Source organism: Megascapheus bottae, chromosome 4, assembly GCF_031878675.1.
Source record: "Megascapheus bottae isolate mThoBot1 chromosome 4, mThoBot2.hap1, whole genome shotgun sequence".
Taxonomy (NCBI): Eukaryota; Metazoa; Chordata; class Mammalia; order Rodentia; family Geomyidae; genus Megascapheus; species Megascapheus bottae.
In genome coordinates, this window is record NC_143512.1 from 7,398,230 (window position 1) to 7,416,724 (window position 18,495).

At 45.7% G+C, this 18,495-nt stretch overlaps 1 protein-coding gene across 5 annotated transcripts in view; it reads left to right on the forward strand.

Moving 5' to 3' along the window:
• Positions 1–18,495, forward strand: part of Ppp2r2b (protein phosphatase 2 regulatory subunit Bbeta) — a 419,132-nt gene that overhangs the window by 375,455 nt on the left and 25,182 nt on the right. For all 5 annotated transcript variants that reach the window (XM_090331274.1, XM_090331275.1, XM_090331279.1 and 2 more), the window contains one exon: positions 8,772–8,936. In XM_090331274.1, coding sequence (XP_090187400.1) covers positions 8,772–8,936 — 165 coding nt within the window. The remainder of the gene's footprint in view (positions 1–8,771; positions 8,937–18,495) is intronic.

Genomic DNA, 18,495 nt, shown 5'->3' on the forward strand with positions numbered 1-18,495 from the left:
AATATTCCTTGTGGTCCAATCTAATCTGAGACATCATAGAATAAATTCTGATGTATCTTAGCCTAACTAAGCTAGCATATCACAGAGCCCTCAGAGTGAGCAGGAGATAGAACATAAACACATAGCTATCTAGGAAAGATGAGTTTAACTGGTTTTTGAGCCTGTATTGTCAACTAAGTACAGTGCTAAACATTTTCTGGAGTTTTCTTCCTCTTTGTGTATGAGTTAATGGATTCAAATCACTCAAAGTTGTACAACTGGTAACAGAATTTGGGAGTAGAATCTAGATTTCTCTTATTCTAAATAACAGTAAAATCTACTCTGTTCATTATGCCAAATTAATCAAATATATAGTATGTGGCAAATGTGTAGCAGAGTGGCAGGGTAATGACTCTGAAAGACCAGCTCGAATGACCGGTAATGAAAGTGACTATAAGCCAGCCTTTGAATGGCAATTTGTGTGTGTGTGTGTGCATGCTAGTCTTCAGTCTTGAACTCAGGACCTGAGCACTGTCCCTGAGCAGTACTGGGGCTTGACCTCAGGTCCTGGGCACTGTCCTTGGACATTTTTTGTTCAAAGCTAGTGCTCTGCCACTTGAGCCACAGTGCCACTTCCTGTGTATGTGGTACTGAGGAATTGATCCCAGGACTTTGTGCGTGCTAGACCAGCACTCTACCACTAGGCTACGCTCCTAGCACCCTGAGCTCTTTTTTTTTTTTTTTTTTTTTTGAGCCACAGCTCCACTTCTGGGTTTTTGTTGGTTAATTGGAGATAAGAATCTCACAGACTTTCTGGGCTGGGTTTGAATCAAGATCCTCAGATCTCAGCCTCCTGAAGAGCTAGGGTTACCGGCATGAGCCACCAGCAACCAGCTAAATTGAACTGGCATTTTCTTTTTGCCAGTCCTAGGCTTGGGCTCAGGGCCTGAGGACTGTCCTTGGACTTTCTCAAGGCTAGAGCTCTACCATTTGGGCCTCAGCACCACTTCCGGCTTTTTTCTATGTATGTGGTACCAAGGAATCGAACCCGGGCCTTTGTGCATGCTAGGCAAGCACTCTACCACTAAGCCAAACTCCCAGCCTGAACTGGCAGTTTTTTTGAGTAGAATTTCGTCGAATTTTGAGCAGTCTGTCCTCCATGGAAAGTCTGAGACTGGAACATTTAGATGTTCTCCCAGTCATGCCAAGGATCTCAACACAGTTCTTTGCAAGCCAGTTCTGTGTTACATGTGGCATCAAGGGCTCTTCAGGTTGAGCATGGCAGTTGGCAAATATTCCATGAATGTTCGCACTTTGGCTTATCAAAGATGAATGCTCCTTGGAATCCTTTCTTCAATCCTTTCTCCAGGGCCTTATCAAGTCACATGCTCTTTTAGACAAAATTGGGATGTTTAATGTCCAAAGATTAAAATTAGATGTTGAAAAAAGGATATCAAAACAACTCATGTCCCCTAAAAGGGAATCCAAACCTAATGCTTAGCATCGAAGGCCAAGCTAGAATGATTTTCTGCCTTTATACCTGGCAGGCTGCCTGTGGGATATGAGAGCCCTAAGCTAATTTTTTTTTTTTGCCAGTCCTATGGCTTGAACTCAGGGCCTAGGCACTGTCCTTGGGTTTTCGCAAGGCTAGAGCTCTACCACTTGAGCCAAAGCACTATTTCTGACTTCTATGTATGTGGTACCAAGAAATCCAACTCAAGTCTTTGTGCATGCTAGGCAAGCACTCTACCACTAGGCCAAACTTTTGACCTCGCCCTCAGCTACTTTTGAACTTGGATGACAGCACTCGAGGTTCCATTATGCAACTTGGCCAGTCTCTACCAGTCGGTCCCATCCTTGACTAGCTTATCGAGTCTCTAAAAGAGGCAAGCTGGCCTGAATTGACACCAGCAGCAGCAGCAAAAGACAGGGCCAGTAAGGATAGCCACATTCAAGACCCACACCGCCAGTGCATGTAAATTCTCCCCTTAGAGACATGTGGGCTTTGTGTCCCAAACAGAGTTCAAAAAGAAAAATCTTTTAACAGAGTTGGGGTTTTTTTAATATCATTTTTATAGATGCCATTGCTAGGATTCTATTCATTCAAAGTCAAAGAAGTTGAAACCTAAAGACAATCTGACTTCAACTTCTCTCAGCTAAACAACAAAATAAAAGTTGAGCCTCATTCCTGTAGACCCATTTTTTTTTTTTGGAGTAATACTATCAAGCACAATATTATCCTAAACTTCCCCTGTAGAAATGAGGTTCTTGTCTGTCAACTCTTTCACAATACTAACACATGAAATGTATACATTTTGGTATTGGGGTTTGAACTCAGGGTCTCATATTTGCATATGGCTGGTACTCCACCACTTGGACCATGTATCTAGTCCAACTTTGTGTGGGTCAGTTTAGAGATACAAACTCTTGAACTCCCCAAGAACCTTTCTCCTATTCAGGTTAAGACACAAACACATACAGTCACACAGACTTTCTCTCTGTCCCTACTTTATTTTCTTATTTGGTTATTATCACTGTCATACTTAAGTGTTATATTTACTTAAATCATTTTTGGTCAAATTCCCCTAAAATAAAGAGTCTACAGGTGCAGGGGACAGGGAGGGGAGGTTTCTGATTTGGTTACTGCTGCATTCCTTGTGTCTGGAAGATTAATACATTGTCCATTCTTTGGGAGCATCTAGAGAGTACTCGAAGAAATTAATGCAATGAATGTAACACCATTAGAAAGGAGAAATCTACATGCTAACTTTAGAGTCTAATCTCCTTCAAAGATACAGCTATATTTTCTTCCTCCTGTTTTTCTTACTCAACACATAAGTTTGGGATTTTTATTAGTGTTTCTATTATCAGATCATAGTATATATTTTGTATTGAACTTTCATTACTTAAACATAAACAATAAAAGTTCTTTAAGTCTCTTCTATCCTAAAACACTACAACTGCATTCAGCAAAAATATGGAAATGGCACTAATTGAAGAGAAAGGAAATATATTCCTAGATCCACCTTGATAGAATTATCACTAATATTTCATGACCTTCCTTTTAGCTCAACATTTCCCAAGTGTAAGTCTAAAATGAATTGTTCGCATTTTGAACCCAGTGGGTTTTTTTAAATAAAAAAATAGGCTTAGAACTTTCACTCCAAAAAAAAATAAAAAATGAGCCAGGAGCTCATACCTATAATCCTAGCTACTCAGGAGGCTGAGATCTAAGGATTGCAGTTCAGAGACAGCCCAGGCCAACTCCATGAGACCCTATCTCCAATTAGCCAATGAAAAGCCTGAAATGGAGCTGTGGCTCAAGTGGTAGAGTGCTAGTGCTGACCAAAAAAGCTCAGGGACAGTGGCCAGGCCCTGAGTTCAAGCCCCAGGACTAGCACAAAAAAAATTTAATATGATAAATAAAAACTTGAACACTTCCTAATTTAGGAATCTTGGAATCTTTTTATAATATTGAAGTTGATTTTGCATGTCAGGAGCTTCGATTGTCTACAGTTGGATTATGGAGATTTTTTTTCCTGTCTTGGGTTCTGTTCCTTAGGGCCTAGGCACTGTCCCCCAACTTCTTTATGCTCAAGGCTAGTAGTACTCTACCACTTCAGCCACAGCAACACTTCCAATAAACAACTGGGTAGTTTATTGGAGATACAAACCTCACAGACTGTCCTGCTGGGGCTGGCTTTGAACCAGGATCTTCGGATTCAGCCTCCTGAGTAGCTAGGATTACAGACTTGAGCCACTGGTTTAAGAGGATAATTTTTTTTTTTTTGCCAGTCCTGGGCTTGAGCTCAGGGCCTGAGCACTGTCCTTGGACTTTCTCAAGGCTAGAGCTCTACCACTTGAGCCTCAGCACCACTTCCGGCTTTTTTTTTCTATGTATGTGGTACCAAGGAATCGAACCCGGGTCTTCGTGCATGCTAGGCAAGCACTTTAACCACTAGGCCAAACTCCCGGCCCCAAGAGGATAATTTTTAAACATCCTCACAGTCCCCTCACCTCCTGCCCTGATTCAGTCCATTCCCTTACCCCACCACTGATAGAATTTATGGCTCTGGCTTCTCATTTGTTTGAAGCAGATCCCTGCAGGATTGACCTCCCAGTGTCTTCAATTATTATTTTAAATGATGCCTAAGGCTAGTGCCTGGCACAGCAGTGCTCCCCACCTTCCTCCTTTCTGGCTTCCAAGCTCAGGAGCTCAGCTTGCCAGGCTGCCTGTAACCCCTCAAGCCCTCAGAGAGGCCTCCAGTGTCCCAGCAGAGAGCCAGATTAACCCCTTTTGTTAGCAGAGGTAATTTGCCTGAGTTTAGCATTCATAAGAATGCCCTAAGCAGTTGGGATGGAAGAGAACAGATCGGTCGTGCCCCAGGGTTAACTTAATAGCAATCTGTTGGTAGTCTAGGTTGTATATTAGCTGGGGATGGGTAGTGGAGTGTCAATGTTATCTTTTGCTTTTGCACTTTAATTCTTGGGCTCAATGGGAAAAAGTAGTTTTGATTGCGAGTTCTAAAGGCTAAGGCAGAGGAAATTGACTGTCAAAATGCATCTTTCCATGTGCTAGATAATATAGGGAGCCACACATGCTCATTGCCATTTTCCATCTTTCCTAACCCACAAGGAAGACTGTATATGCTAAAACTAGCCTCAAGAAATGACTTGGGTAAAGAGTACACTTACGAGTTGTGTTTCACAGTAATAATGGATAATTCCATTCATCAAGAATTCACTAAGTCTTTTCATAGTCAGATAGATATTCATATCCCATATTCCAAATTATTCCTTGTTCAAGAGAAATTCCAAAGGTGATATAATATGTTTATCTATTAATCCTTCTGTGAACACTTTGGTTTCTTTCTTCTGGTTATTGTACATAATGTTGCTGTATAACTCAATAACTTCCTTACAATTCAGTATTAGAATTGTTTTATTAATTATAATTAAAGGGCTAATTCTGTTTATCTTGAAAAAAAAAAAGAGAAATGACTTGGTTTTTAGGACATGCAATGAACTTTCCTCCCTTCTTTTCTGTATACCATTGACAGCTCTACTCCCTCTTGCATCTTTCACAATGTTAGCAAGTTAAGAAACAAAAGAACTTCTCCCAACTTCTACTTCAAAAACAAAATCTATTAAGCAGGTTACCACTGGCTCCTGCCAATAATCCTAGCTACTCAGAAGGCTAAGCTCTAGGGACCATGGTTCAAAGCCATACTGGGCAGCAAAGTCCATGAGATTTTTATTTCCAATTTACCCAGAAAAATTCAGAAGTGAGGGTGTGGGTCAAGTGCTAGCCTTGAGTAAAAAGACTAAGGGACAGCTCCTGGGCCCTGAATTCAAGCCACATTACTAGAAAGAAAGACAAAAATCTGTATAGAACATAAAAATTCTGGTTGTAGAAAATATCACCAAAGTGATAGGTGAGTTAGAGCACAAGCCCACAGCCCAGGAGACAGATCTGCTGGCTTGGTAAGGCCCTGCCATAGCAGTGAACCCAGGCTCTGGAGTTGTACAAACTTGGGTTCACATCGCAGGTGACCTGCAGAATCTCCTCCCCTATGGTGATAATACTGTGGCTGCCCCCCTAAGCCTGAAATAGAGGGGAAATAAGACAGCACATATAGGAGAGTGCTTAACATGGGATGGATTGCTGAATTTTTATGATCTTTCTTCTTGTCGTCTTCCTCTCAGTTCTGAATAAGATGGATAGAGTCAAATTTCACCTCCCTGAGCTTCACAGAATCCAATCCAATGAGAAACAATTCATCGAGACCTGGAGGGGAAGAAGTGGATGATGGGTAGGGATGAGGAATTAGGAGAGGGACAAGCTTGAAGATCTGGGTAGGTAGAAGGAAAGACAGAGCAGGAACAGTGGCACTCAGCTGATTATATGAGCACATCACCCCCACCCCCACCCCGCCCAGGGAAAGTGCCCTTGGTAACAGCGCTGCTCCAGGCACTTTTGTTTTCACATGTTCTGACTGCAGGGCTTTATTTTTAGGTGGGGGAAAAAAATAGCTGTCTGTAGCACTTCCCCCTCCCACACAGCAAAAGTTGTCTTCCAGTTCAGCTTGTTTTTCCCAGCTATCCTGGTAGGGGTTGAGAAAGCTGACACCAGATTTTCTTTCCCTATTTTGGGAAATAAGAAACCAGCTCACTGACACCATGGGACATCAAGACTTGGTGGACGGTGGAGAAAATCTGACAGTGGCGCAACACTGACTTCTGCATTCCTCACCCCATGCTGTGGCCACAGAGCCCAAGGCCCAGGTCTGCAGCTGGGAAGGAAGACAGAGATGCTGCCTGCAGCCTCCTGCCTCCTTCTGAGCAGCCGCAAGTGCTGTGTGCTAACTACACTCTTGTTTCTAACTGACAGAAGTGAAGTTGGAAGGTGCTATTTTTGTGAATCTAAAAACCCACATGCCCTAGAGACAACAAGTCAGATTTGTATCTGGGTTTGTTAGGGAAGGTTGTACCAAGATGTAATGTTAGCTGGGTCTCCGACTAATTTTAGAAAGATCCCAACAGGATAATTGAAGGGGAAGGAGGCACAGCCAAGTACAAAGCCATTGTTGCATGTTGGACTAGCTCTAGAGGGAGAATAGGTGATGTTTTCTAGGAGGTGGCTAGTAGGACTAAGAATATCAGCATATCTGTCCTTGTCTCACCTCTGTGCTACTTGCTTAATGAAAAGCATCTTTAAGCTATTTTGTGACTATTATCACATATTGATTCAGTGCATTGTTTTGCAAAATGTAGCATAGAGCTAACCTGAATTTGCAATTTCATTTTAACTGTTACACATCTGTTTTCATGTATATTATTTAAAATGTAGCAAGCTCATGATACTGTAAACATTGGATTCTTGAGCCAAGTTGAGAAAAACAAAGGGAGCCAACCTAAACTAAAGAATATCATGTTAAGTTAAAAAAAAAAAAAAAGCCTGCTGGATGCAGAAGCTCAAGCCTATAATCCTAACGAATGGAGAGACAGAGCTGACGCTTGCAATTCAAAGCCAGCTTGCACATACAAGTTCAGGGGACTCAATCGCAAACCAAGGCTGGGGCCTGTTATCCTAGATGATAGGGGAAACAAAGGCTGGGTTTACTGGCTCAGGCCCATCTTCCCCAAAGCACAAGAAGGGTTGCAGCCCAGGCCAGCCTGGGCATAAAACAAGACTGTCCCTTGAAAATAAGGGGCTGGGGGTGTTGGCTCGAGTGGCAGAGCCCCTGCCTATTAATACAAAGCAGAAAGGGGAAAAAATAAAAACCCTTCTCAGTGCCACATAGCTGGGGCTAAAATTACAAAGATAATCACTGTGATCAAAGTTATTTGGGAAACACCCACATCACAGGGTGTGATTTCTTTCAGGAAGGTGCTGTGTCCTCGGACCAAACTTCTCCCCCAGCCAGGTGACTCCCAGATTCTTGTTAGGGGTAGGAAGGGGTTGGTACAGACTTGTTCCTTCATTGATGCCAGATACTTCACAGAATGCATTCACCCCCACTGTATCACCTTCACAGACTAAAAGCTAAAAGTTCCATTCTGATCTGTAAAGATGTGTCCTTAAAAAACAGACGTACAGACTTTTAACTCCTGTTTCCTGCCTGGGAAGTAGGAAGTGTTTCTCTCCTTTTTCATCTCTCTCCACTTCATCCTGTTTACTAGAATAAATCCTTTCTAACACACACACACACACACACACACACACACACACACACACACAGAAAATAGAGGTATAATCTTGTTCAGAGAGGAAAATACCAAGTCAAAACAGTGTGTTCGCTTTATGGAAGGGCATTCCACGGGAGCCAAAATCTCTCAAGCCACATGTCGTTGGCCTTGTTTTTGATACTTAAAGTCCCACCAAAGTGTCAAAGAAAAAATCACAGCTCATGGAGACAAGAAGGCTGGTACATCACATTCTGCATAGTTATGACACAGCCCAGGTTCTGCACCAGAAGTGAAATCTGAATGTTGTCACCAGCCAACTGTTTCCAGACAAGTTATTTCATGACTCCATTTCCACCTCCAAAAATGGCCATCAAGAAAGTATTGCTTGTGCTTTATTTCATCCCTATGACAATTTGTATAAGATGCTCTTCGCCCAGTGAATGCCCCATAGTAAGTGCTCAGTAAATGGTGGCAGCCATTGTTGTCACTATGAGTATGTTATTGAGGTCTTCTGTAGAGATGACTTCCAGTCCTAGTTCTTTACTAGGAAAGAGACAGCAAAAGTATTAATAGCTTATGCCTGGCATTCATTAGTGGCTCATACCTGTATAGCTATGCAAGAAGCTGAGATCTAAGGATTGCAGTTCTAAGCCATCCCAGGCAAGACAGTCCATTGAAACTCTCACCCCAATTAACCACTAACAGGCTGGGAGTGGCTCAAGTGGTAGAGTGCTAGTCCTGAGCAAGGAGGCTCAGGGACATCACTCAGGCCCTGGGTTCTAGACCTAGTACCAACACACACACAAGTAGAACAAGTCTTGGCAAGTTGGTCTGTTTTATTTTGCATGATTGTATGAGCAGATGGCATTGATCTACAAGTCTGTAAGGTTTGACCTGAGTTCAAATCCAACCCCTGACCGACCACTCGGGAACTATGGTTCCTTTAGAACCATTTCCCTACAGTCAGGGTTGCTAGGAGACAACACCCCATGCATAGCCAAAGCTACCCTGTTACACGCACAGCAGTGCTGCTGCTAACCCCTCCCACCTCCTTGGCGTTTCTGCCTTCTCCTCCCGTTCCCTCCTTGACTTGCGTGTGCCAGATATCGTGGACATCAAGCCGGCCAACATGGAGGAGCTCACAGAGGTGATCACAGCAGCCGAGTTCCACCCCCACCACTGCAACACCTTCGTGTACAGCAGCAGCAAAGGGACAATCCGGCTGTGCGACATGCGAGCGTCAGCCTTATGTGACAGGCACACCAAGTGTGAGTAGCAACAAGAGGGATGGGAGGAGGGGGTGCACAAGGCGGGCTCGGGGCTCACCTGCTAACATGGTTAACCTGAGCTTGCTGGCCGACGTTTCCATGGAGACGAAACCCTCGTATTGCACTCCACACAAGTGCAGAGGTGAGGCCTGCGGGCAGGAGTTTAAATAATCACCAGGGTCATTTTGTCAGTAACATGCTGAGAATGTCACTCCAGCTAAGCCCCTCAGGGACAGCTAGGGAGATTGCAAAAGGGGGCCCTGGGTAGGGAGGTCACATGGATACCAGCAGAAACTGTGGTCAGATCTTGGCAGTGGAGTGAACAGAACTCCAGAGGACAGAGGTATGTACAGTCAAGAAGAGCAACTGGGGAAGGAGCTTGTGGCACCCTAAAAGTGGCTCTAAGGGGTACTAGAGAAAAGCCCCGGGGATGCTGGGACAGCACAGTACACAGCCAGGCTCCTGGCCCTGGAGATGTGTTTGGGGTGTGAAGCCCACAGAGCAGGCTGAGGGCTGGCAGGGAGCATAGACGGTGGCTTCAAAGCTATGGGCCACTCCATGGTGTGAAGGAGGGCAGGGTGACATAGTGGAGAGCTTCATGGGGCCACGTGGCATACGGTGGTACAGAGCTACAAGAGTGGCCTTGTATTATTTGTGACAGTGGGTGAAGGAAGCTGTGGGGGTTGTGGTGTGTGGAGCCATGCCTGGCTGGTGTGGCCTGCAGGTACATATCGTTCTGTGTTGTTGAGGTGTGTGAGGTTATGCATCATGCAGGTAAACAGGAGTTTGAAAGTGTGTAGGGGTGAGGCACCATGCTGGGCTGGCGTGCACACCAAGTGTGCAGGAATGTGGGGGCCATGCATTGGCAGATGCATAGGGCTCTTGTAGCCTGCAGGTTTGTGGTGCAGCTGCATGGAGTTACGTCGTGTGCACCTGCTAGGATGCTCAGGGACAGGGAGAGTGTGGGTGCTGACCGACCTGCAAGCGCCCCCTGTCTGTAGTGGTGTCAAAAATGAAGCTCACCTCCCCTCTGTTTTCCCACCTGCGGCTCTGAAGAAGGGAGGAGAAGGCTGAGGGGAGAACCTGATCTTTCCTCTCCACTGGGCTCCTTGCTTTTGTTCATCTCTAGAGGAGGGGTGCAGAGAGAAGCCATGCAATGGTGGGGTTTTCTATGCGGCATTCCCATAACCTTCCAAGGTCAACTACCTTCCAGCATCCTTCAAGTCTTTCTGTCATAAAGCAGCAGCTAGGGTAAGCCACCCATCCACCTTGGCCTTTGTATTCGATGAGATCAGTGTTTTAAAATATTCAGCTATTTTCGATTCTTTGTTTTCAGACTTGGCTTACATTTGATCACCCACGTGTCAAGTGTTCAAGTGCCAAAATTACCACAGTAGGGCAAATTTGGGACCTTTGGTTGTTGCAGGAAGTTCGAGGGCGTCTGATGGCTGAGAGAACACATGGACTTTTCTGTCTCATTCACATCTGCTTCTCTAGCATCTTTCCCAATGTCTGGCCCAGCACAACTGCTTCCGAAATACTGATGTTGTGCTATTCCTGATCTATGAGCTGTATACTTATGTAAGCTGGCAAGTGGAAAGCATTCAGTGCAGAAGGATCCGCATGTACAGAGGTGCCAAGGCACCAAAAAATAATGCATTTGTGGAGGAGTAGGGTGACCAGGATGGCTGGTTTGCAGGGAATGACTGTTCATATGGTCACAGATAACCCCTTCCTCCCGAAATGGCAACCAAAATAATCAGGGAATCCATGTGCTCAGAATTGGAAGAAATGACTCAGGAAGATACTGTAGCCTTGCCCACAAAGTTCTCTGGGAAAAGGAACTGTGTGGTGCATTGTGGGTAGCAGCCGTGGCCTTGCATTCATGCACCCGAGTTCTTTAGAATACTAAATACAACAGACAGGTGAGACTTAGCTCCTACACTCCAACAAGAGTTGGAGGCAAGATGTGGCCTGGGGACCTTTATTTCAGAGATGTGTAACAGACAGAATACTTCACAGATAGGGAGATTATCACTGGTCAGGACGGTGAGGGGCCAGGGGTACACTGGAGACAGACTACACAGGAATGCTTGGTGCCTACTCATCCCATATGGAAATCCATGTACGACTGATCAGGACCCTACCACTTGAGGCATAGCTCATGTCCAGTTTTTTTAATGGTTAATTGAAAATAATAAAGCTCCCCAGACTTCCCTACCCAGGCTGCCTTTGAACCTCAGATCTCAGCCCCCCCTACCACTACCAGTGCCCAACCTTCCTTAACAAGCATTAGTCAGGATAAAGTGAGGAAATATAAGACAGAGAGGAAGTCCCTCAAAATGGTGATTCTGGCCATATTTAAAATCTTACCTTTCTGTCTAAAGTTTCATTTCAATTCGGTATACTATACCCATAAACTGTCTACTTGTATTTAAAGCTTCCTCACCCCCAAATTTCAAGGTAAAGAAATGTTCCCCAAAGGCATAACATAGTTTTTTGTATCTTCCTACACTTCATGGTATATGCCAAATCCAACCTACAGCCCAAGGATCTGTGTGCTTCAGACCTGAGCTTCAGAAGCTCATTCAGTCCTTTGTGAGGGTGATCTGAGCCATTCTGCAGAGATGAGAGGTATTTGGTATTACAGAAGATCTGTGCAGTGACAGAAGGCTCGACGTTAGCCTCAATATGAGAGACAAATCATAACAATAGCCTGTGATGATGGAGATCAAAGAGAAATGGATGGACAAAGGGACATCTGTAGCACCATCCTTGTTACAGGTCAGCTTTGGTCACACATGGAAGGGGCTGGTGTTGCTGAGTGTCAGTGGCTAACATCAGATTGCCAAAGCCTGACACATAACTAGGTGGCCAATCTATAGATGACTTTATTCCCACAAGCTGGCACATACAGCATATGGGGATGGCACGTGGCACGAGGAAGCTGTAGCAGGACAGTGAAGCTGCAGAGCTCAGTTGAGACAAGCTGAGTGTGAGGTGACATAAGCTGCCTATGGAAGCAGGTCCTCACTGGCAAGTAAAAGACAGGACCGGGCTGGAGCCAAGTGCAAGGAACAGTGTCCTTCCAGTGCTGTGTTTTGGGCACTACACGCAAGTGAGATCCAGGTATTGGGGAACAAATAAGCTTAACAGCTTTGGAACTCAAGAGAGTTCCAAAGGATTTAGATCAGATGCTCTGGGGCCAGGTGCAGTTAGCTCAGGTCTGCGGGAGGCAGAGGTAAGGGAAAAAGATTGTAATTCTGAGGGGCCCATGCAGGCAAGAAGTCCCAGAGCCTATCTGAAAAGCAGTCAGCATAAAGTGTTCAGGGAGTTATTGAAATGGTGCTTGCCTAGCAATCATGAAGCTTTGAGTTCAAAATCACAGTACCACACACATTTAAAAAAAAAAATGAATGGTTTGGGACCAGAGCTCAGCTCTGATGCTTAGTGCCTACATGTGATCAGGAAAGTTCTTCATGTGAAAACAGGAGGAGTAAGGGTGGTGATGAACGATGATGTCACAGGGCTGTCAAGTGTGCAAGCCTTTCCCACCCCACTAGACACAGGAATCAGTAGACAGTTATCACAGCTTTTCTTTCTGAGTCCCTTGGTTCCCGCCTGCAGCTTAAAGGCACTCAGTATAGCAGGGGCCATTCATTTACTTAATATGCGTTGAGCACACATATGTGCCACGTACTCTGTTAGACTCTAGAACACAGTGAGGAGCACAAAACAGATGTAGTTTCAGGATTGTCCAAACAAGACCAAGTGGAGGGGAGGGGATTCGAGTTAGGGGTCAGGGCATTACAAGAAATTGGCCTAGATGATGATCATGAAATCTATAAATCCTCGGATCTACACACATCAAGGTGAAGGCCCAGGAGAGCCAATATTTCACCAAGTCCAAGGGAAGCAGGGAGAGGGGTTCTCTTACTCTCTGGAGGGCCAGCCTCTCTCTATTCAGGCCTTATCACATTTTGGAAGGCAGTGTGCTGTACTCAATTCCAATGTTAAACTTATCTAAAAATACCATATGAGAAACAGTGGGAGCTGGGAGTGTGGCCTAGTGGTAGGGTGCTTGCTTAGTGTGCACAAAGCCCTCCTGGGTTCTATTCCTTGGTGTCACATATATAAAAAAAGCTGGAAGTGGTGCTGTGGCTCAAGTGGTAGAGCACTAGCATTGACAAAGCCCAAGGACAGTACCCAGGCCCTGAGTTCAAGCCCCAGAACTGGAAAAAAGGAGAGAGAGAAACATAGTGAATATCTGACCATCCCCCTGACCCAGTCAAGTTAGCCTATAAAATGATCCGTTTGAAGGGAAAGACCTGTTAGCTAGAGAATCAATCAAGCAATGCACCTCTAATAAGAGATGTCCAAAAGGCATGTGGTGCTGGCAGGGGAGGTGTGAGCAAAACTGCACGGTGCAATGACTGTTTATCCGAGATGTAAAGACCCATGCACAGGGAGAAGGAACAATCATCCAGCCATACACACACGTCCCCACCATCCACACACTCCACAGACACACACATGGACCCCTATCTGACCAGTGTGGGCCTCACACAGAGCTAGAGGGGCAAAGCCCTGGGGAAGAGTCCCTAGAATAGCCCGGGAGTTTGGCCAGTGGCCTATGGGGGTTCTGCCCAGTTCTGCCTCCCCACTCCCCAAAGCAGCAGCAGCACAGAGCTCTCCACTGCAAGCCACCAATCTAATTACACAGCAGATAGAATTGGTTTTCCTGACCTTCCTGGGTGTGAACCTCCCTTTGTTGGGCTGCTCCAACAGCTCCAGCTCCCGCCAGCTGGGAACACAAGTTGGGTCTGACCTCTTGCCTGACATTTCATATTGATTTTCTCCATCCTCAGCCTGCAGCAGAGTGCGAGCACGGTTCAGCCGTGGTGGGCGCCCGGCCGGAGAGCGCTCATCAGAGTTCACCATGAGAAGCGACACTGGCTTTCAGAGATGAGCTCTGAGGAGGCTATTTAATAACCGCAGGCATTTAATCAGAATGCAGAGGGAAAACATGTTATCAGAGGCGCAGATCGTCATTTCCCTATGTCCCTGGCTCACTCTGCTCTCAGCAGGGGCTGGGAGAAGGGGGGGGGGGAATTCCTTCTCTCCCTCATATTGTTTTTTTTTTTTTTTTTTTTGCTGCTGCTTCTGGTGGTAGCAACACAGGGTCTCTGCAGTGTAAGATGCCTGAAACCAAGGAGATATTGATATCGGCAGACATGGCTCATTCACAGGGTGTGCCCCCTTTTCCTGGGTGACTAATAGGGCTCAGGGAAAGAAAGGAGCTCTGGTGAACATTAACCTAAAAGATGAAATAGGGGCCCGGGAGTTTGGCCTAGTGGTAGAGTGCTTGCCTAGCATGTATGAAGACCCAGGTTGGATTCCTTGGTACCACATACATAGAAAAAGCTGGAAGTGGTGCTGTGGCTCAAGTGGTAGAGCTCTAGCCTTGAGAAAAGTCCAGCACTCAGGCCCTGAGTTCAAGCTCACGACTGGCAAAAAAAAAAAAAAATAGGGCTTAAATCTGAATTCCTTCCCAGCCTTCTTTACATTGGCTTCTACCCTTCTGGGAGTATAGACACAGTGGCCTGCTTTACTGTGCCTCCAACACATCATCTGCCTCAGGGCCTTTGCACAGGTTCTTCCTGTGCCTAGAAGGCTTTTACACCATAGGACCCTCTTGCGTAGTGCATGCCATGGAATTGGGACTAATATCCATGATTCAAAAGGCAGCAGGGTGGGCCAAGACAGGAGATGTGTATTCATTTATCAAGATTGCTCTAACATTACTCCAGAGTATGTGTCTTAGCCAAGAAATATCCAGTGTCTCAGAGTTCTTACTAGGGTACAGGTCTCTACATAGCAAGGGTGAGAAAGATGGTGGGCACAGGACCCTTGAGCAGCCTGTAGGCACACAAGGTGGCTCTTAAGGTATTGTTGCTTCCCCTGTTTTAGGACAAGACCACCTGTGTACTTCCCATTGTGATGAGCCAGTGTTTGAATGAAGGGGATTTTCATTGATTTCAGAGGCTGGAAGGCACCTGTTGCCACCCTCATTGGTGGGGACAGAGGGTAGGGTCTTAATACAGTTTGTTTTAGCAGCATAAAGCAAGGTGGTTAGAGTCCCCAACAGGAGTAAGAATAGAAAAAGGATGTTCCCTGGAGAGTCCCTCTGACTGGCACAGTTATGGTGGATGTTGTCTAGGGTCTGTGATAAAGCAAATGTAGCAGTAGCAGTGTGAAGTTCAGTGTCATATAGCAGGAGCTGTGTGACAGCTCCATGGCAGACATGTGAGCTGCTACTCTCCTCTCCAGACTTGCTTCATACGTGTCCCAGGGTGGCAGTCCGATGTGGGGCGGGGTTGGGTGGGAAAGCTCCCCACCACCCCCTACCATCAGTATTAGCTAAATATAAAGCCAGAAGTAAAAGAAAAAGAGCTTAAGACCACAGTATAAGTGGCTTAGAAAGCATTTAGATAGCAAACGCGAGGCCCTGGGTTCAAATCCAAGCCCCACTAAAATGGACTCATGAGGCAGCAACAGTGCCAGGCATGGTGGCACATGGCTATAAGTCTCCTAGCTATTCAAGAGGTAACGTTAAAAATGGTGGTTAGACGCCAGCCTGGGCATCTCAAGTGGTAAGGGTGCTTGCCCAGGAAGCATGAGGAACTGACTTCAAACCCCAATAGGAGAAAAAGGGGGAGCAGCAAGCCTGGTAGTGGAGTGCAGCAGTTAGAAGCTCCTGCACATCTAGAAAAAAAATGACACACTGACCAGAGAGGGGCAGTAACATGCTGAGCGGGTTCCCATGGGAAACCAGGACTCACTGTGAATGGCCAAAGAGGAATCTGCAGCTGTTGCCATGGAGCCCATGGTGGTCACACAGAAAGAGGGAGCTAGGGAAGGAACAGTCTGGTGTAGAAAGATCTTTTCAAAGGCAGACAGCCGGATCCCTGACTCTGGAAGTCAGAGAAGGGGAGTTGTGCACATGTCATGGTATTGAAAGCTGTGGAGCTGAGCCAGGCTCACACCTGTAATCCTAACTACTCGGGAGTCTGAGATCTGAGGATTGTGGTTCAAAGCCAGCCCAACCAAGAAAGTCTCTGGGACTCTTATCTCCAGTTAACCACCAGAAAACCGGAAGTGGCACTGAAGCTCATGTGGTAGAGTGCTAACCTCGAGCTGAAGAGCTCAAGGACAGTACCCAGGCCCAGAGTTCAAGTCCCACAACTGACCAAAAAAAAAAAAAAAAAGAGTTAAAAGAAAGCAAGGTGGCCAGGAGTTTAGCCTAGTGGTAGAGTGCTTGCATGCATGAAAGCCTGGGTTTGATTCCATGTCCATCTGCTTCCAGGATAATTCTTTTCCTCTCCTGGGTATTGGGCAGGGCAAAGACTGTGATTGTATTCTAATATCCAGTAGGAAAATTTCATGGGCTTCCATTTTATCTACTCTCCCAGCTGGCCCATTCCTACTTTGTAGCATTATCTCAGCTTTTGCCCACAGAAGTCTACTCTTAGCTTCTTACTGAGATGCCAGGCCCTGCTTCTATAAGCCATTGGGTTCCTCAGCAAACCTACAGCCTCTTTCCTGGCTCTGCAGCTGTGAGAATCAAAAAGCCTCCCAGGTCTGGCACAGTTTCCAAGACAGGGGTTCACTATCAATCTGGGGTGTAATTAACAGTATTTATTTCAGAGGATCTTGGTTAGGTTGAAAAGACAAAGCCTTTTATTAAAATGCTTTTGCCTGATGACAGGATTACAAACACACCCAGGCATACCCACCCACCCTGGAGAAAAGCCAAACAAAGCTTTGCTACATGGAGAATTCATACATACACACACAGCGTCTGCAGGTTCTCCACCCCACTCAAGCTTAGCATTTAACAGAGCGGGCGAGGCCCAAGCCAAAGTAAAAATAGAATCCCTCCCCCATCTTCATTTCCATTTTTGATTAATTTAACCCATTGTCAATTAGTCATCCTGGAGACTCCAGTTGAGTGGATTTTCCTAAGAACTAGAAGGCTTATTAATTTTGGAGGCGAGTGTCATTCATTAGCATCTGACACCTTCCCAGGTCCTGCCCCCTCCTCCACGTGGGGTCTTGGATGAGAAAAGCAGTGGAGGTTGAAATTGGCGTGTACACATGGCTGCAGCCCCGGAGGCCTGCAGAATGGGCAAGGGTGGCCAGGATAGCATTATAGGAAACCTGGCCTTGAGACATCACAGGGCCAAGTGGCCTTGACAGGCCATTACTTACACACATGCTCAGTGTGTGCCTATAATCCTGGTTACTCGGAAGATATGAGGAGTGCCATTTGAGCCAGCCCAGGCAGAAGAGTCCATAAGACTTGGCTAGAAGCATGACTCAAGTGGTAGAGTACCATTTGTGAGAGAGAGAGAAAAAAAGCCAAGAGGGAGCATAAGGCCCTGAATTTGGACCTTGTATACCTTAATACTGACACAGCAAAAAGGGAAAAAGAACAAATGAACTACCTTGTAAGCTCTGGATCTCAAGATAGCTTGTTTTTATCCTGCAGGAAATAAAACCAGCATGTTTACCTCTTCCTACTGTAACAAATCACCACACATGCACATGAATTTGCAACAAGACAGGCTTCTCATCCTACAGCTCTATAAATAAGCCTAGGGTGGAACTGACTGCTCAAAGCGGTATGTTTTATGATAAGATACCAGCTTTGTCGTCATCTTCTTACAGGAATACAAAAATGAGTATTCAGTACCTAGTAATAACATGGAATTTGCAAAGTTGTGACAAAGAGAGGCAGGTTTTGACACCTGCAGACTGAGTGAAGAGTCTTTTGCAGTGTTCTATGAATATATGGCAGGACACACCAGAGGTGCATGTGTTAGCCAAGGAGCAGGAGTCACACATGGAGACAGCCTTGCTGAAGAGCACTTCTGGGAACAGAACAGTGGACACCCATCACATTGGCTCTGAACGATGACCTCCATGGCTGGTGGTCCAGAGGAGATCTATCCAGTGCATGGCTGACACAAAGCAGGCTACTCACATCATATTCTGTACAGAGGGATTTGGAAGTCTGTAGCCCTGTAGGCAACAGCAAGGCACTAAGAAGGTTTTATGCAAAAAGGGGTAGGTGATCACACCTCCTAATCATATCCTGGGATGTTACAAGGAAGCCTCAGAGGGCTGCAGATGTAGCTTAGTGGTAGACACGTGATTAGTACACCAGATAGCAGGGTCTGATACCCAGGATGGCCAAAAACTAAAGTGAGGTTATCAGAAGGCAGATGGTGGGGAGGAGAGAAGAGAAAAGTCTTGATTGCTGCAAGCAAGAGGATAACCAAGACAGAGTGGAAGAGGTTTTTATTAGACACTTAGCACTCAAATGTTTGTTTAAAAACTGGATCTAGGGGTTGGAGGCATGTCTCCGTTGGTAGAGTGCCAACCAATGAGCAAAAGGGTCAGATACCAAGTTCAAGTCATGGTCTTGGGGGGAAAAGAAAACACACAAAAAAACAGATGTGCCCAAGCACAGTGGCTCATTCCTGTAATCCCAGCT